Source organism: Lynx rufus, unplaced genomic scaffold, assembly GCF_022079265.1.
Source record: "Lynx rufus isolate CCGP_SWC_20201006 ecotype Redwood Valley unplaced genomic scaffold, mLynRuf1.p SCAF_1, whole genome shotgun sequence".
Classification (NCBI taxonomy): domain Eukaryota; kingdom Metazoa; phylum Chordata; class Mammalia; order Carnivora; family Felidae; genus Lynx; species Lynx rufus.
Window position 1 is genome coordinate 92081853 of NW_025814823.1, and position 19617 is coordinate 92101469.

Here is a 19617-nt window from a genome sequence, read left to right on the forward strand (position 1 = left end):
TTGGCAGACAACCCGAAGGACTTACAGGGTGTCCCAGGCTGCTGCCAGACCCAGGCTGAGTCTGGGCCCTCCCATGGCCATGGTAGGTGGCCTCAGGATGAGGCCACTGCAGCCAACCCCATGCCCAGAGCCTGCAGCCCCTGCGCTGGGCACACCCCCATTCCTTTCTTCCTTTCCCTGCCCCTACGAGCCTGAAATGCCACTGGGAAATGTATGGAAACCATTTACCCACGTGCACAGCAAATGTGAAAGAGGGATATGAAGCTAGAAACAAAACCCTGGGCCACCGTTCCTACTTGGCACAATGACCCCGGTAACCCAGTCCCTTCAGACATTTCAGACTTAGGGTGCCTTCCTGCTCTCTAAGGCCCAGCACAGGGCTCCGTGGGTACACACAGTGACCAAGCTCCATGTGCCCTGGGGTAAACTGAAAAGAGCTTGAGACTGAGGGTCGGATCTGGTTTAAATTCTGAGCTCTCTCCTTTACAAGCTGTGAGCCCCGTAAGTCAACTCAGTTTGTCTTCCTAACTCCCCTCGCACTGCTTCCTAGTAAGGAGAGGAAAAGACTTTATACATGTTTGTGTAAAAGCATCTTGCCTGGGGTCTGACATCACCGGGCCCTTGCACCCAGTCAGGGATGTAAAGTGGGTTCTCTCTGGGTACAGTGGGCGTGCAGTGATTCCTTGTCGGTGAAGTAAGGAGAAGGCCTGTGAATATATTTGCTCAGTTATAAAACCACGGCATTCAGTTCAAACCTGACTATTTACAGTGGGAAGTGGATACATACAGTTGTGAGGCTGTACCACTGGAGGAGCAGATACAGCATGGGTGTAGCCATCAGCGACCCGGCTGGGGATAGGACGCCAGGACTGGGAAGATGTCCATGTTGCCTGCCAAGTCCTCTGCCTCTCTGTTGGTTGTGACTAAGTCAGTGGCAGATACAGATAGGGAAACGGCAGGGGTGCAGAGGCCAGTGTCTACCTACCCTCATGGCCAAGGAGCCAGCTGCCTGGCACAAACTGGTTCATCTCCCTTCTTGGCCTCTGCCTGGAGTGGCACTTGGCCATTTGCGCTGAAGTGAACCACAATCCACAGACAGCAGCTACCCCCTCGTAGACAAGACCAAGGCTCAAGGGTGAAAAGCCCCTTCTGACAAAGTTCCTCCCAGGCGGGTATCAGAATATGATGCGTTTCCCGTCAGCTGGGTTCTGCTCCATGGGACAGTAGGGACACTTGAGCCTGCAAAGGGAGGAGAACAAAGAGTATCTCGGGGGCTGGCCAGCAGGAGAGCAAAACAGAGGTGGAGTAGAACCCGGGGAACTTACTTTCCACCGTTAATGAGCTTGTTGAGCGCATCTCGAGAGATCACGTGGCCGCAGATGAGCTTGATGGGAGGGTTGGAATCTGACGTCTGCTGCCGTAGGATGGGGCAGGCAAACACCGAGTGGTACCAGCACTTCATGCCCAGTTCGATCTCAATCTGGGGGTGGGGGCACCACAGAGGGGTGAGCCCCACTTCTGGCCACGGCTGCCCTTCCTGGTGCTGCCGCCAGCCCACACCTCCCCCCCGCCAGGCCTCACCGGTAACTCATCCTTGTGACTCCAGACCCCCGTGCACTGCCGCTGCTCAATCACGGCCTTGATGTTCATCAGCACCGGCAGCGCCACACAACCAGAGGCAAAGCTGCAGAACAAAGAGCAGGGGCTGCAGTGGCCCAGACCAAGGACCCAGCAGACAAAGGCACCAGCACACTGTTGTTGGCTTGTGTCCTGGGACAGGGTTCTAAAGTGGCACATGGTCAGATTGGTCCTTGAAAATCGCGCCAGTCGCTCATAAAGTGCCACGTGTGGTTAATGTGTGTCCAACTCTAGGATCATTCTAACGCACCCCTGAGTTTGCGAACCTATGGGAGAGACAAAAGGAAGATCTAGGGGGCAGATCCCTGCTCGTCCAACTACTGGAATGTCATTGCTGTGTTAGGGACAGTGATCGGTTTGCAGGGGCCCCAGCCTGCCTGTCTCCCCTGCTCTGTTGTCATAATGCACCTCTGACTGGTTGTCTACATGGTTGTCATCACTTGGAAACGGGGGGAAGACTCAGATCTCACAGTGACTCAGGCAGGGGCAGGGAGTCGACTGGCTGGCGCCTTGGGTGCTAAATACCTATGATGCTCAGGGAAATCGTGCACTACAGAACCATCCGGAAGTGCCACTGGTGTCCCTGCTGGGAAACACTGTTCTGTAACGTGAATCCTTCACCCTGGGGAGGGGAGGGGAGGGGTAGGAGACTCCACAACCAGTCTAAATAAAATGGCACCGTGACGCTATCCGTCGTGGTACAGTCTGGGGTTCTGGGGTCTGTGAGGCCCTGGGCAAGTTCATTTGTGCGTCGAGCCTGTGTGTTTTCTCATCTGTAAAATGAGGATATCCACCTGCAACTCACGACCTTGGGGAGTCATGAGAACATTACTGTAAAGGAGTCTTCCAAGGGAAAAGTCTCAATACATGTTACTCAGCCACTTTCAAATCTCCCTGAAGGGACGTGGTTTGAGATATGAGGTTGAGAGGACAGGCTGCAGGGGGTCTTGTGATAATTCAGGGGTGAGACCTTACAGAAGGGGAACGTTGACCCTGCCCCTGACCTTGCAGTGACATCAGGCCACAACTCTTCCTGATCTCAGCTTCTCCACCTGTAAGAACAGGTAACTCCTACCTGGAGGAATGACTGAAAGAGCCAGTTTAGGTTTGAGAGAACCAAGCACCATCCCTGGCACATGACTGGCCTCGGCAAACTGTTTCCCTGGAAACCCTCCCGCTGGCGCTGCCCCCACAGGGCTGCCTGTACCTGACGCTGAGGGGCGACTCCACCGAGAGCCCCAGCAGGGAACAGGCATCCCGGGTAAAGGTCTCGCAGATCTCTGCCCAGTGGCTGTTGTCCAGAAGGTGGCAGTAGGGCGACTTCTCCAAGCCCAGCCGCAGGTACACCAGACTGCCCATCATCACCTGGATTTCTGCAAGGTGAGCAGGGCACAGGTTGGTGCACGGGCTGGGGAGCAGGGCACAGATCTGGGTGCACGGGCTGGAGAGCAGTGCCCAGGGCCCTGAACAGGCTGAGTGGGCGATGAGATGCCCTCGGGCAAAACCAGTTTTCCCTAAAGTCCCATGTGGAGGCGGAGCCTCTTCATGTGTGGGGCAAAGAAGCATCCTCGAAAGGCAATCAGGAGAGTGTGACTTCGCTGCCCATCCTTTCAAGTGCACGATGAAGAGGGAGTCTCCCTCACGTTTCTCTTACCCCAACACTAGCTACTCTCCCTGTTAAAAAAACTTCCAGGTGGTATCTAGATTTATTAACAGTGCCTGGTTTTCATAATTTCACAAATAAAATGTGAGGTGATAAGTAGATAGAAACAGAGCTAAAGAAAAAAGGGACCAATGGTAGGGGTGGTTACTAGCAGGGAACATCTGGAAAGTGAGGCTCAAATGACTAAGGTGTGGAAACGCTGGTGTGACAGAAGGTTCATGAAGAAAGCTGTGGAGGACATGCCGGGAAGGAGTGGGATTCTCCTAGGTGGGAGGCCTGTATTGAGGCCAGGCAGCATGAGGGCGTGCGTGTCCCGGGCACACACAGGCCCGTCCTGCTGAGTGTGGGTGTGGCACAGAGCAGGTGTCAGGGACCAGAGTGGTCTGAGATGATGGCAGAGGCAGATGCAGAGGAAGAGCCTTGAGTTCGGAGTTCACCTTGGAGACAGTGAGGGAGCGGTCAGAGTTCTCACGCTGGGGAACGGCATCCTGGTTACATGCAGCCCCTCAGGTGGGGCAGGGACCAGCAGCCCAACAGCCTGACCCATGCTGACACCTGCTGGGGTCCAGCAGCACCCACCCTGGCACCCTGAGCGCGTACCTCGCTGGTGCAGCCGTGCAAATGGCTGAAAGTGCCGGGCATAGCTGAGGGCCTCTAGCTGCTTCTCGGGGCCGCTCGCCAGGAGCCGGATGAAGTGCAGTCGGTGCAGCTTGAACTCCAGGGAACTGTTGAGCTCGAGCAGGCGCTGCCTGTGGGAGATGGCCCACCTGGGAAAAAAGGGAGCCGGTGGGGTATTGAGAGGGGTCCTGGGAGAGCTGGGACTGAGGTGGGCTTCAAAAGCCTAAGTGAGGCCCATGACACAGGGCTGGAGTCATGTCAAGTACACTGGGTGACACGGAGACCACAGACATGCCCTGTGCCCCTCTGGCCCATCTGAGGACTAACTTACTCCAACGCCGGCCCTAGGTCTTGTTCGTGCAGAGCTTCTAGGATTCGATTCAGCTCCAGGAAAGGTTGCTTAAAGTCCAAGTCCACATTCAGGGTGGATTCCTGTGGGGGGAGAGCGCAGTCCCATTGCTGGACATTCAGTTCAGAACATTTCAGTTCTATAAGGCTGAGTGTTACATGCTGGCCTCCCAGGGCGCAGACTACACACCCGCCCCAGCCCCAGGGTCTGAGACCTGCGTGGAATAGCATGGTGAGAGCATTGTTCCTCTTCTGTCCTCTTGATTACATTAGGGAAAGCATCCTTTACTTTTACTGTGTGTTTTTAACACCTAACAAGTGCTACTTTGTCGTTTCACTAACCTGCCTATTTAAGAAAGGGCTATTGGGCCTCAACTCAGAACCCTGGCAGGCAACCATAGCTAGAAGTTCTGACTTCATGACTTCACTTTCCATCATATATATGTTTAGAGCTACCTTCTATTTAGGCAGGGGAAATGATTTCCTTTCTAAAACGAACTTCTGTAAAGAATAACAGGAACCTGACATAAAGACAATTATCAAGCGGGAGCAGAATGGGCAGCTGCCAGCACCGTCCGGGCCAGGCCGTTACCTGGCACAGCTCCTCGGCAACACTGAGCATGCCCTGCTGGTACAGGTGCTCCACGATGGCCATCTGTAGGATCTGCTGCTGCTTCTCCCGTGAGTCCCACACTGCGTCGGAGACGACACCACAGATCTCAGAGTCAAAGTTCTGACGAGGACAAGAGACAGGGCTCTGTGACTCAGCATCTGTGCTGCTCACGCTCACTTTCCCACCTCCCACCGAGCCCGACACACTAGCTCCAGGGCATCCCCACCCCCAGCCCAGGGATGCCCGCAGGCTCACCCTGTCGATGGCTTTGCCCACTCGAGAGACGCTGCTGTGAATGTCCTTGTGGTCCGAAGCCAGTTTCTGCACGGTGTCTTTGATCTTCCGGCAGCACTGGGACATCACCAGGGAGAGGGTGGCAGAGAGAGGGGTCCCCTGGAGGGCTGCAGGGAAACACCGGCAGTGAGGCAGGACACAGAGGAGCACACCTTGTCCCTGCTTCCTCTAAACACCAGCCTGGAGGCCCAGGAGGAAGCCCTGAACTCCCGAGTAAAGATCTCAGCTTCTGTCCCACGTCCTGCCACTTTGTAACTGCATGCCTTGGAGCTGGTCAAGTGGGCCAAGTGGGTTCATCTCTTGGTTCATTTCCTCACCTGTAAAATGGTGTGACAATGCCGGCCCTGTACGCTGCTGTGAAATGTAGATGATTTGGGACTTCCTGTGGGTAAGCCCTTAATTTTAGCTCATTTAATCCTCACCACCGTGCTCTGCAGTGGGCACTATGAATATCCCATCCTGTAGGTGAGGAAGCTGAGGCAGGAGCTTGCCAGGCGACAGCAAAGACAGATATAAAACCACCACCACACCTGAGGGCTCTTTACGGTCTTGTGTAAGATACCACATGTGAGAAGGCTTTGAACAACAAGGCACTATCCCTGTGTTTGTGCCTTTTATCAACCCAGAGGATACTGCCAGGGAAGCTCAAGGATATTTCTGGCTCACGCCCCCAGGCCTGCAATGGTTTTCAGGCCCCTCTTCCAGCCCAGCATCAATGCGCCTTCTTTAGGCAGCAGCACCTTGGGTCAGGGAAAGAAACATGACCCAAGAAGGTCAGGGAGTGTCTCAACTCCAAGACCAGACGCCCTGGAAGAGAGATGCATTCTGCTAAGATGCTGAACAATCACGATGGGAACTGGAGTTTCTGGAGCACTGTGACCACCTCAGGGGAGCAGTGCTCCGAGTATGAAGCCAGCATACACTGAGGGGATCACGTGAGCACCTGGACGCAGCTGAGCCTGGACATTTCAGTGACCCGAGTCCATAAATCCAGTCTTCCCGACCCCCACCTGTTGGTTTAAGCTGGTCTGAGCTGAGTTTCTGTCACTTGTTTTTGGTTTCTATTTGTTTTTGAGAGAGACAGTGTGTGTGTGAGCAGGGAAGGGACAGAGAGAGAGGGGATAAAATCCCAAGCAAGCTCCGCACTGCCCGATGAGTAGCTCAAACTCACAAACCGTGAGATCATGACCTGAGCCAAAGTCAAGAGTCGGACCCTCCACCCACTGAGCCACCCCAGCACCCCCAGGGTTGTCACCTGTAACTGAATGTATCCTGACAAATACAGACAGGAGGCAGTGGATGGGCCACCCTCCTATGCTGGGGAGATGGGGCAGGACTGCATTCCACTCTGACATCAGTGCCACCTGCCCCAACCCCAGCTTGCCACTCATCTCTCATATTCTGCTCCATTCAGGTCACAGAGGGCCACACTCTGCACATTCCCTGGCCACATTCCTGTTAGGACAAAGCAACAGCTTTCAGGAAACCAAACCCTTTTTGTGTTTTTTTTAAAGTAAGCTCTAGGCCCAACGTGGGGCTTGAACTCACAATCCCAAGATCGAGAGTCACATGCTCTACCAACTGAGCCAGCAAGGTGCCCCGAAACCAAAGCCTTTTAACCTGAAATCCCCAAATCTTCCCTGCCCAAGGACCCACGGACAACTACGAGCCCTGACAAATCCCCATCTGAGAAAACACAGTCTCCGTGTAAAGACGCTACGGCAGCCATCACCATCTGTTAACCAACAGCACAGTGTACAAGAGTTTCAGACCCACAGAAGGAAACCATTGTACTGCACACAGTTAACATGCCATCAAAGTCAAGGGCATTTGTTATAGCACGGCACAACCATATGATGGAATGGGAAGCCAAAAGGTACAAGGATGAGGCAGAATACTATGTACTAATACAGAACAGGGGCGCCTGGGTGGCGCAGTCGGTTAAGCATCCGACTTCAGCCAGGTCACGATTTCGCGGTCCGTGAGTTCGAGCCCCGCGTCAGGCTCTGGGCTGATGGCTCAGAGCCTGGAGACTGTTTCCGATTCTGTGTCTCCCTCTCTCTCTGCCCCTCCCCCGTTCATGCTCTGTCTCTCTCTGTCCCAAAAATAAATAATAAAAAAAAAAAAAACCCTTGAAAAAAAAGGAAAAAAAAAATACAGAACATTCCCCAAGACAAACTAGGAAAGCAAGGTACAGGAAAGCATGTACTTTATTCTACCCTTTTTGCGTTTGGAAAAAAAAAGGGGGGGGGGAATAGACACACATGCCACCTATATAGGCACCCAGATGCTGTCTAGAAGGGCACCTGAGAAACCAGGGACAGGGCTTGACTTGGGAGAGAAGCACACAGACACTGGGAATCAAGGGTGAAAGGGAGACTCACTTTTCACTGTAAGCTTTTCTGACCTTAGTCTTTTTCCATGTGCGTGCTTTCTTTAAAAAAAAAAAAAAAAAAAAAAAAAAAGATAAAAAGGAAACAAACTCTATACATTTGTTTTTCTCAGTGCTACTAGTGTAGCAATTCTGAAAATACTTTCTATGTACCACAGAAATCAAGCAGATGAGAAATTTATTGATATTGTTCGGAGTCAGGCTTCTCACGGATGCAGAAAAGAGATTTGGCTATGGATGGGGGAAGCCTAGGAAGAACCCTGGATATTGGATTGAAATCAGAGGTATCCGCACAAACCCATGGCCTGCAACATACAAAGATCTGTCTGCTAAAAAAACAGATACAACCCCTCAGTAACAACCCAGATCTTGCTTTCCAACTACCATTTTCCACCAAAAGAACCAGTCTCCTTGTAGAAAGAAATTACTGATTCCAGGAACTATCTTATTGTGTAGCCCAAAAAAAAAATAAACTAGACTTTGTCAATATTAAAAATTTTATGCTGGGGCGCCTGGGTGGCGCAGTCGGTTAAGCGTCCGACTTCAGCCAGGTCACAATCTCACGGTCCGTGAGTTCGAGCCCCGCGTCGGGCTCTGGGCTGATGGCTCAGAGCCTGGAGCCTGTTTCCGATTCTGTGTCTCCCTCTCTCTCTGCCCCTCCCCCGTTCATGCTCTGTCTCTCTCTGTCCCAAAAATAAATAAACGTTGAAAAAAAAAATTAAAAAAAAAAAATATTAAAAAAAAATTTTATGCTTCGGGGGTGCCTGGGTGGCTTAGTCGGTAAAGCATCAGACTTCAGCTCAGGTCATGATCTCATGGTTCAGGAGTTCTAGCCCCATGTCAGGCTCTGTGCTGACAGCTCAGAGCCTGGAGCCTGCTTCAGATTCTGTCTCCCTCTCTCTCTGCCCCTCCCCTACTCATGCTCTGTCTCTCTCTCTCTCTCTCTCTCTCTCTGTCAAAAATAAATAAAAACATTAAAAAAAATTTTTTTTTAAATTTTATGCTTCAAGGCACCTGGGTGGCTCAGTCAGTTAAGTGTCTGACTTTGGCTCAGGTCATGACCTCACAGTTCATGGGTTCGAGCCCTGCATTGGGCTCTGTGCTGACAGCTCAGAGCCTGGAGCCTGCTTTGTATTTTGCCTCCCTCTCTCTCTGCCCCTCCCCCTCTGTCTCTGTCTCTCTCAAAAGTAAATAAACATAAAAAAAAAATTTATGCTTCAAAGGATACTATCAAAAAAGGGAAAAGACATGACAAGTGCCTGGGTGGCTCAGTCAGTTAAGCTTTAAATTTTTTTTATGTTTATTTTTGAGAGAGACAGAGACAGAGTGCAATTGGGGGGGTGGGGCGGAAGGCGGTGTGGAGAGAGAGAGGGAGACACAGAATCCAAAGCAGGCTCCAGGCTCTGAGCTGTCAGTACAGAGCCCAACGTGGGGCTCGAACTCGTTAATCACAAGATCATGACCTGAGCCGAAGCTGGGCGCTCAACCAACTGAGCCACCCAAGCGCCCCTCAGTCAGTTAAGCTTTAGACTCTCGATTTAGGCTCAGGTCATGATTTCATGGTTCATGAGATTGAGCCCTGCGTTGGGCTCTGCAATGACAGTGTGTGGGGCCTGCTTGGGATTCTCTCTCCCCCTCTCTCTTTCTCAAAATAAATGAATAAACTTAAATATATATATATATATATATATATATATATATGTATATATATATATATATATATATGTATATATATATATATGTATACACATACACACACACACACACACACACACACATACACTAAGAGTAAGAGTCTACTATTAACATATAGGGGCACCTGGATGGCTCAGTCAGTTGGGTGTCTGACTTTGGTTCACCATTTGTGAGTTCGAGCCCCACATCAGGCTCTCTACTGACAGCTCAGAGCCTGAAGCCTGCTTCGGATTCTGTGTTAGCTTCTCTCTCTGCCCCTCCCCCCACTCACACTCTGTCTCTCTCAAAAATAAAATAAAAACATAAAAAAAAATTTTTTTAAGAATATATAAAGAACTTGTACAACTTAACAATAAAGAGAGCCAATTTAAAAATGGGAAACAATTAAGTAGACATTTCTCTAATGAAGATATATGTTCAAGAAGCACATGAAAAGATGCTCAGCATCATGAGTCAGTAGGGAAATGCAAAGCAAAACCACAGTAAGATATCACTTCATATTCACTAGGATGGCCATAATCAAAAAAACAGGTAAAAACAAGTATTGATGAAGATAGGAGGAAATTTGAACCCACATACATTGCTGGTGGGAGGGCAAAATGTTGCATCTACCTTTGGAAAACAGTCTGCCAGTTCCTCAAAAAGTTAACAGAGAGTTACCACATGACCCAGCACAGAAAAAAAGATGCAAGTACTGATAATACTGTAACATGTCTGAGCCTTGAAAACATTATGCTAAGTGAAAGAAGCCAGACATAAAGGCCACATACTGTAGGAATGCATTTGTACGAAGTATCTTGGATAGGTAATCCATGGAGACAAAGTAGGTAAGTGGCTGCAGGATGTGAAAGAAGGGGAGAAATGGAGTGATTGTTGGTGGGTAGGATTCGTTTTTGGGGTGATGAAAATTCTGAAATTAGATAGTGGCAGTGATGGTACAGCCGTGTAAATACACTAACAACCACTGAACGGCACACTTTAAAAGAATGAAACTTAAGGGGCACCTGAGTGGCTCAGTTAAGCGTCTGACTTTGGCTCAGGTCATGATGTCATGTTTTGTGAGTTCGAGCCCCATGTCAGGCTCTGTGCTGACACCTCAGAGCCTGGAGCCTGCTTCGAATTCTGTGTCTCCTTCTCTTTCTGCTCCTCCCTGTTCACACTCTGTCTCTCTCTCAAAAAATAAACAAAAAATGTTTAAAAAAAAAAAAAAGAATGAAACTTAAATTACAGCTCAATTAAAAAAAAAGGACATAGGAATTGGGTGACTTCTGGTCAAATCTAAGACAATTTAAGCATCAAAATAAATAGTAACAGTAATGGATTATAGCCCATCGAATAAAATAAGAATCTATGAGGTGTGAGCTAATAAATAAATAAATAAATAAATAAATAAATAAGGGAAAAAGAAAGCTGAATGCCAATGAATACAGTGGACCCTTGAGCAACACAGGACTTAAAGGTGCACACCCCATGCAGTCAAAAATCTGTGTATAATTTTTATTTTTAATTTTTTATTAAAAAAATTTTTTTAATGTTTATTTTTGAGACAGAGAAAGAGCACAAGCAGGGGAGGGGCAGAGAGAGAGGGAGACACAGAATCTGAATCAGGCCCCAGGCTCCAAGCTGTCAGCACAGAGCCTGATGAAGGGCTTGAACTCATGGACCGCAAGATCATGCCCTGAGCCGAAGTTGGACGCTTAACTGACTGAACCACCCAGGATCCCCATTTAATTTTGTATTTTAGAGAGACAGAGTGCACAAGTGGGAGACAGGGGAGGAGGAGGAGGAGGAGAGGGGGGGTGGGGGGAGAGAGAGAAAGAGAGAGAGAGAATCCCAAGCAGGCTCCTCACCATAAGCACAGAGCCAAATGTGGGGCTCAAACTCACAAACTGTGAGATCATGACCTGAGCCAAGATCAAGAATCAGATGCTTAACTGACTGAGCCACCCAGGCACCCACCCCCCTTTTTAAAAGTTTATTTGAAGGTTTATAGCTTTAGCTTTTTTTTTTTTAGTTTTTCTTTTTCTTAATGTTTATTTTTGAGGTGGGGGGTGGGCAGACAGAGGGGGACAGAGGATCTAAAGTGGGCTCTGGACTGATAGCAGCAAGCCCAATGTGGGGCTCAAACTTACAAATCACAAGAGCATGACCCAAGCAGAAGTTGGACACTCAACCAACTGAGCCACCCAGGTGCCCCATCTCTTTTTTTTTCCCCCAGGAATAGAATTTAGTGATTCACCACTTACATATAACACCCAGTGCGCATTCCAACAAGTGTCCTCCTTAATGCCCCTTGCCCATTTAGCCCATTTTTTTAAAAAAAATTTAATTAATCTCTGTGCCCAATGTGGGGCTCAAAGTCATGACTCCAAGATCAACAGTCGCATGCTCTATCCCCTGAACCAGCCAGGCAGCCCTAACTTTTGATTCCCCAAAAACTTAACTACAAATAGCTTACTGTTAACTGGAAGCCTTACCAATAACATAAACAGTCAATTGACACATATTTTGTATGTCAGGTATTATGTACTGTATTTTTACAATAAAGCTAGGAAAAAGAAAATGTCATTGAGAAAATCATACAGAATAAGAAATATATTTATAGTACTGTACTGTATTTATGGAAAAACAAATCTGCATGTAAGCGGACCCTCACAGTTCAAATCTGTGTTGTTCAAGACTCAAATGTATGTAAGGAACGACAGAGCAGAAAAAGTCACCCATGTTGCAACCAGCTTTGTAATAACTAATTAAAGGCAAGAAACCTCAATGGACACTAAAGTTAGTGGGCTGACATTTGATAAAGCTCAGGACATTGACACAGTCTCAAAGCATCTCTCCTCAAATTTCTTACTAATTAACTGGTGAGAAATATTACCCTTACAGGGAGAGGGGGGTAAGGGGAGGGAGGGAACCTGGTAGACCCTTCTTAACCAAGTAATCAAAGTTCACATCACCAATCATGGAACAAGCTGACACCTTGTACCTCCTGATATGATGCACTGAGAACCATACTGCTTCTAAAGTACTGCTACCCAAGATGTAAAATCTGACCAAGGAGGAAACAGCAGACAAGTCCAAACCAAGAGATATTCTGCAAGACCATTAGCCTTAGTGTTTCAAAAAATTTTTTATAACATTTATTATTTTTGAGAGACAGAGAGAAACAGAGCAAGAGCAGGGCAGGGGCAGAGAGAGAGGGAGACACAGAATCTGAAGCAGGCACCAGTCTCTGAGCTGTCAGTACAGAGCCCGTTGGGGGGCTTGAACCCATGAACCACGAGATCATGACCTGAGCCGAAGTCGGACAGACAACTTAACCGACTGAGCCACCAAGGTGCCCCTAGCCTTAATTCTTCAAAAATGTCAAATGTCCTGAAAGACAAAGACCAAGTAAAAGAAATGTCCCAGGTTTAAAAAACCAAAGATTATGGGGTGCCTGGGTGGCTCAGTCGGATAAGTGTCCAACTTCAGCTCAGGTCATGGATTGCATGGTTTGTGGGTTCAAGCCCCCTGTCGGGCTCTGTGCTGACAGCTCAGGGCCTAGAGCCTGCTTCAGATTCTGTATCTCCCTCTCTCTCTGCCCCTCTCCCACTTGTGCTTTGTCTCTCTCTCTCTCTCTCTCAAAAATAAATAACATTAAATTAAAATTTAATTAATAAATTTTAATAAATTTATAAATAGATTTATAAATAAATTTAATAAAATTAAAACATAAAATTAAAAAAGAAAAAACAAAGATTAGACATGGGAAACAATATAGTGCATGATCCTGGAATGGGGAATAAACTTAAAAGGTTTTATGAAAACCATGGGACAATGATAAAATCAAAGTATGAGCTGAATTGATTAGGCCATCATATTGTATTAATATTTAACTTATTGATTTTAATAATTACACTGTACTTATGTAAAAGAATACCCTTGACCTTAGGAAATACACACCGAAAGTTTAGGGGCCAAGTGGTTTGAGATCTGCAACTTACTTTCAAATGGTTGCAAGAGTATGCAAGAGAAGTGATAAAGCAAATCTGGCAATCGTATCCACAGTTTGTGAATTTGGATGAAGAGTATATGAGTTCTTTATACTATTCCTGGAACTTTTCTGTAAATTTGAAACTACCCCAAAATGTCTTTTTTTTGAAAGAAGAAAGCAAGTGGGGGAGGTAGAGAGTGACAGAGAGAATCAAACAGGCTCTGCGCCCAGCACGGAGCCCCACACATGGCCTGATCGCATGACCCTGAGATCATGACCTGAGCCGAAATCAAGATTTGGACACTTAACTGACTGAGCCACCCAGGCACCCCTAAATTAGTAACTTCTGTTGGGACTTTTGAAATAGCTCAGAATGACTTCCATTATCCTTCAAGGAGGCCTAGGGATCCATGTACTGACGTCCACAAACCATCATCCTTCTAGAAGCCTGTCACCAAGCACCCCTGGGGTCTCCTAGGCTCCCCCCGGAGGCAGACATGGGGCTCTCACGGGGGACACCCACCTGCATTGGCCAGCTCAGCCCGCAGCTGGCCCACGTAGTGTAGCAGCTCCTCCAGGCTCTGCTCACAGTGCTGCCCGTAGGTCAGAAACTTCTGCAGGACCTTGTCCACCTCTCTCTCCACACTCGCACACTGCTCCATGGTGGCCTCTGCCTGTGGGCAGAAGGGGTCCGCTGCATCAGGCCCCACCTGGGTTGGGGGGGGGGGGTGCGTGGTAGGGAGGGCTCCCAGATCCCCCTCGCCACACCCATGTCATTTATCAATGCTCAGAAATTCCCAGCTTCAAATAGGAGTCCACAGCGCCCATCACTCCAGCCAGGGGGCCCTGTGGGGGGGTCCAGGCAAGCATAAGGACAGGTTTTCTGAATCATGGTGACAAAATTACTGTTTTCAACTCTTTTCATTCTATAATCCTTGTTCATCTTTTTTTCTTTAAATTTTTTTAATGTTTATTTACTTTTGAGAGAGAGACACACACACACACAGAGAATCCACAACAGGCTCCAGGCTCTGAGCTGTCAGCATAGACCCCGACATGGGGCTCAAACCCACGGACTGCAAGATCATGGCCTGAAGCCAAAGTCAGCCACTCAACTGACTGAGCCACCCAGGTGCCCCTTTGTTCATCTCTTTTTAATCAGAAGAAAGAGCAGGACTCCCAGAGCCTTCAGCAGACAATACTATCTAGTAGAAATACATACAGATGCTGCCTATTTTCATATTTCATGTATTTTTATATATTCATCATAAGTGCCTTCTTTTTGGCTAGTGGACTTGGTTTTCCACATACCACAGTGATAGAAGCCACAAAGGCAGTCCTCGAATGGCTGATAACTGAAAATGCAGCCTAAGGAACAACTGTCCACCACGTGGGCCTGATGGGCTTTGCCTCAGCAAAGCATATTCAGCAGCCCTTGTTGCTCACCCACAGACAGGCAGCCTGTGTCCAACCAGCCTGAACCCTTGCTCCCTCCAGGCTCCGTGCTGCTTCTGCTCCCGGGTATGCTATTAGCCCTCAGCCGTCACTGCTTGAGAAGCTGGCTCATCCTTTCTGAGGCAGCTCAGAGATCACCTCCTCCAGCAGCCATCCCTAGCTTACTGCTGCTCGGCTCCCTCAACTCCCACATGGCCCCCTTCAATTTCAGTTTGGATCACCAGATAATGTGAGATATTTGAGTAAACTAGGTATTTGAGGGCCTGCCTCCCCCATTGGACTAGAACATCTCTCATCTTCCCTCCCTTCTCATTATACCATTAAAAGAAAGCTGACTTTTCTTATACCACCACCAAGGTGCCTTCCTCAGTCCCTTCCACCCTGGGCCCACGACTCCCCTCTATTCCAGAGCAGCTTTTGATGCTGACCACATGGATAGTCCTCAAAATGTCAGTGACAGAGTTCCCTCCCTATCGTTCCATCCAATGGATTTGAAAGGAAAGGGCTCTCTTGAACGTTCAAATCTAGCCAGCTGTCCATTCTCTCAAAGAAGGGTCCAGAGTAACACACAAGAATCCCATGGCTGAGGGGACCGTTGGGATGCTCCCAGTTTCACGAGACTCCCCATTCACACCAGCAGTGCCAGCCCTGGCCTCATCATCTTGGCCCAGCCTGTAGCCCCCTCCTTTGCAGACAAGGGATGAGTGATGGGGAAATGGCAACCAGGGCCTAGAGATGTGGTTTTGCCCTCTATCCTTATGGCTGATGTCATCACACTAGAATTTGTAATCATAATTGTGATGTACAGAGGTCATGTCTCCCTCCTCATGCCCCCTGGGCAAATACCCTACAACTGAATATGAGCCATATGGGCAAAATATACCAGGGACTCCTGTCTGAAATAGTAATAATTATTATTACTCCTACTAATAATGTTTCATAGGGGCTTAACATGTGTCAGGCACTGTTCTAACGATTTTGCGTGCATTAACTAATTTAGTTTTTTTTTTATGTTTATTTATTTATTTTGAGGGGGGGCAGGGGCAGAGAGAGAGAATCCTAAGCAGCCTCTGCACTGTTAGCCAGAACCCTACACAGGGCTCAATCTCACAACCAACCATGAGATCATAACCTGAGCCAAAATCAAGGGTCAGACACTTAAGCGATTGAGCCACCCAGGCGCCCCGGATTTAATTCTTATCAAAACACCATGAAGTAGGTCTAGTTATTAGATCCATTTTACAGATGACAGAAGATTACATAACTTGCCCAAGGTCATGAAGCTAAGAAAGGGGAGGACCTGGTAGGTGAAGCCAGGCAGTCTGGCTCCAGAGCCCTTCTCTGAAGCACTTCGCATCACACTTAAACCAGCTTAAACAGGCCGCCATCTCACCAGGAGAGGAAAGCAGCCAGTATCTGTGGCTGGAATGAGTGCACAGCAATGATTAATGACACCAAGCAACAGAAAATCAACCACACAGCCTGTGAGATGATCAACTAGGAAAGATGGCACCACAAAAGAATGTTTGCCAAGAGTTGGGGAACCAACTAGGATCACAATCTACCAAAAACAAGCTCAAGAAAGGTCAGAACCTCACCGAGGTCAAACAAGTTTGACCCTGTGGGACACCAACCGAGGCCAGGATTATCTAAGGGAAGCCCAAGTCAACATCTCGAAATTGTATCAAAAAGCTGAGGGAGGAGTTGGGTACAAGGATTTTCACCCCAGCACTGTGTGTTGTGGCAGGAAGTGGAAGACAATCTAGGAGCCACGGGGAGAGGCATTGGAGGGGGGAGGCGCTGATAAGTCAAGGAAGTAAAATATGGGAGATGCATCTATGGAAACCTGGTTAGCATTTAGAAGCCACCTCAGAGATACTCACAGGATCATCAATAAAATCCCAAAGACACAGCCCTGAAGGGGAAAAAAGAAACAAGGAACTCTAGGCAGAATACCATTTATGTAAATTAAAAATCTATGGGGACGCCTGGGCGGCGGAGTCGGTTGAGCATTGAGCGTCTGACTTCGGCTCAGGTCATGATCTCACAGCTTGTGAGTTCGAGCCCCACGTCAGGTTCTGTGCTGACAGCTCAGAGCCTGGAGCCTGCTTCAGATTGTGTCTCCCTCTCTCTCTGCCCCTAACCCACTTGCATTCTGTCTCTGTCTCTCTCAAAAACAAATAAACATTAGGGGCGCCTGGGTGGCGCAGTCGGTTAAGCGTCCGACTTCAGCCAGGTCACGATCTCGCGGTCCGTGAGTTCGAGCCCCGCGTCAGGCTCTGGGCTGATGGCTCGGAGCCTGGAGCCTGTTTCCGATTCTGTGTCTCCCTCTCTCTCTGCCCCTCCCCCGTTCATGCTCTGTCTCTCTCTGTCCCAAAAATAAATAAAAATGTTGAAAAAAAAAATTTTTTTTTTAAAAATAAAAAAAACAAATAAACATTAAAAAAATTTTTTTTTAAAAATCTGTGCATACAACCAAGGACACAGGCAAATAAAAGGATTTACACTAAACATAGCAGGGTGGTTTCCTGTGGGCGGAGGGTGGGGGGAGAAGGAAGGAAAGGGGATAAAAGGGAATACATAAATAAATACAAAAGAGATAGAGGCCCTGCCTGAACCAGTTAAATGTGTAACGAACTGAGGAGTCTGATGAACTCAATAAAATCTAAAATAAAATAAATAAGCCAGGAAAACAGAACTGCATGCAAGTATTCTATCCAAAAGCCCAGGAGGCTAATTCAGTGTGTCCACGGTGAGCCACTCTGCCTCAACCACAGTCGGTCATGTTCACCAGGCACTAGGATGGATGAGTGTGAGTTTGTCTTTGACAAGCTTCATGATGAATCCAGTGGAATTTCATGTCCATTTCCAGCCCTCCTCCCCAAGGTCTCACATGTACAGAAACGATCCACTAGGACGATCCCTTCAAACATCAGACCCTGTCACCCCTTGACTCAACACTGCCTGGCTTGACGCACAAGCCATGTGTAGTTACACATTCGCTTCCTTTGCACAAGCTACTCCTGTGTCCAGAGTGCCCTGTGCACTCCTCTGTATGGAGGCCGCAAGAAGCAGTTTAATCACCAGCTCCCCACAAGGCCCTCGACGAAATCCCCCCTGGTGTCTCCTTCTGGTTCGCAAACCTCTGTGGAAGACACCCATTCCACACTCCTCTGAGTCCTCAGCACTGTGGCACAGTAACTGCCTCTTTACAGGTCTCCTACTAGACTGTGAGCTGCTCAGGGCTGGAGGCCAATCTTGTCCTCTTTCTCCCCTCAGCACCCAGCCCAGGGCCTGGTCCACAGTGGCTGTTCAGTGAATTCTTGCTGATTAAATGGCGCATCCATCTCCTAACCGTTGGGCTAGGGGACCTGAGCTTGAACCTGCAGGGGGGTGGACAGGAAGACACATGAATAAAGTATTAAAATCCCCACTAAGGCATGCACGGGTTTTGTCCCCAGTCAGTCTTCAGCATCCTGAAACAGAAGGGCCCCCTTCTGAGGCAAAAGGGAAGAAGGGAAGCTTATGCAAAACACAGAAAGGTCCCCTTTGCCATTTGACACAGAACTGGACAGCCTTGGGGCACCGGGATTGAGCGTCTGACTTTGGTTCAGGTCATGATCTCACAGTTTGTGGGTTCGAGCCCCACATCTCGCTCTGTGCTGACATCGCAGAGCCTGCTTCAGATCCTCTGAACCCCCTCTTTCTGCACCTCCCCCGCTCACTCACTCTCTCTCTCAAAAATAAAAAAAATAAACATTAAAAAAAATGCCTAGGACTGGACAGCTTCCATTGACCCAACTCTTACACTTCTGCACCCCTCACTTCTATCCAGTCTCCACCCTGCCCACCAGTCCTCTGCTTAAAACCCAACAGATCCCTACTGTACTCAGAATAAAATCCCCTCCTTTTTTTTTTAGTTTATTTATTTCTTTTAGTAATCTCTACACCCAACACGGAGCTCGAATTCACCACCCTGAGATCAAGAGTCACATGCTCCTCTGAGCCAGCCAGGTGCCTCCCACCTCCTTTTTATGGCCCACGAGGCTCTATGTGAGCTGACTTCCAACCACCCCTCCTTGCTCAGCTACCACTCTCCCCTTCACTGCCCATACTCCAACCATACCAGCCTCCTTTCTGTCCTTGACTACAATGAGTTTATTTCTGTCTCAGGGCCTGTGACTGGCTGTTCCCTCTGCCTGATACACTCTTCCCCCAAATCTTCCCATGACTGGCTCCTTGTCAGGGTCCAATGTCAACATCATCTCTTCAGAGGTGCTCTCCTACATCACAGTATCTAATGTTGACCCTTCTGCTCCACCCCCACTCCAGACACCCTATCTTATCACCCCGTTCCTTCTCTTCATTATACATCCCTAGCTGAAGTTTCAAATCTTTCGTCATCAGCCAAAACTGGAGGACAAAGCCCACCATTTGCAACTCCTAAGCTGTAACTCCTACTAGGAATTTCGCCTGCATTAACGTGCAAATGACTGGCACACTCCTACTCATCCTTCAGAAGACCCTGATTGAAAGCCCCGTCTGGCCCCCTTGGGTTACCTCAGACCCGGCCGGGTCGCACTAGAACGGGTCCTCTCAGTTCGAGGGACTCCCCTGGCAGAGGCGGCTCCTCCAGGGTCCTGTGAGTCCGTGGGACTCCAGCTGCTCCGGGCCGACGACTGGGGAGAAAACAAGCCCACAGGCAGGCTGGGGCGGGCGCCTGAGGGGCTGCGGAGAAGGCCCAGAGCCTGGGAGCGCGGCGGAGCTCCCGTCCCCCGCGCCCCCGTTGGCCGGCCCGGCGCCCCTTGTCCTGGGCCCGCACCTCACCGCCCGGAAGCCAGCCGGTTCTCACCTCTTCCCACAGCCGGAGCCCTGGCTTCCGGCGCCTCTGTCATCGGAACCGGAAGTCTCGGCGGTTGCTGGGC

At 48.9% G+C, this 19617-nt stretch overlaps 1 protein-coding gene across 7 annotated transcripts; it reads right to left on the reverse strand.

Annotated features, from left to right (window-relative positions):
• Positions 1–743: 743 nt before the first annotated feature.
• RMND5B (required for meiotic nuclear division 5 homolog B) lies at positions 744–19527 on the reverse strand. 7 transcript variants are annotated; one of them, XM_047083331.1, is made up of 10 exons: positions 19253–19527; positions 13761–13911; positions 5136–5281; positions 4860–5000; positions 4251–4351; positions 3902–4068; positions 2846–3011; positions 1582–1684; positions 1326–1480; positions 744–1239 (listed from the first exon to the last, which is right to left on the reverse strand). In XM_047083331.1, the coding sequence occupies exons 2-10, from the start codon at positions 13897–13899 to the stop codon at positions 1176–1178; spliced, it is 1182 nt and encodes a 393-aa protein (XP_046939287.1). In that variant the 5' UTR covers positions 13900–13911; positions 19253–19527; the 3' UTR covers positions 744–1175. The 7 variants fall into 7 exon arrangements, with proteins under 7 accessions (XP_046939287.1, XP_046939277.1, XP_046939268.1 ...); XM_047083321.1 differs by adding an exon at positions 17917–18075 and having other exon boundaries at positions 4860–5281; XM_047083312.1 differs by adding an exon at positions 17836–18075 and having other exon boundaries at positions 4860–5281.
• Between the last annotated feature and the right edge of the window lie 90 nt (positions 19528–19617).

What these genes read in the sequence shown, in the direction of transcription:
- RMND5B (XM_047083292.1), bottom strand. Translation starts at nt 13,899, where the DNA reads ATGGAGCAGTGTGCGAGTGTGGAGAGAGAGGTGGACAAGGTCCTGCAG. An exon ending in GGCTGAGCTGGCCAATGCAG is followed by an intron (nt 5,282 to 13,760) that starts GTGGGTGTCCCC and finishes GTTTCCCTGCAG; the next exon opens with CCCTCCAGGGGACCCCTCTC. An exon ending in GTCACAAGGATGAGTTACCG is followed by an intron (nt 1,481 to 1,581) that starts GTGAGGCCTGGC and finishes CCCCACCCCCAG; the next exon opens with ATTGAGATCGAACTGGGCAT.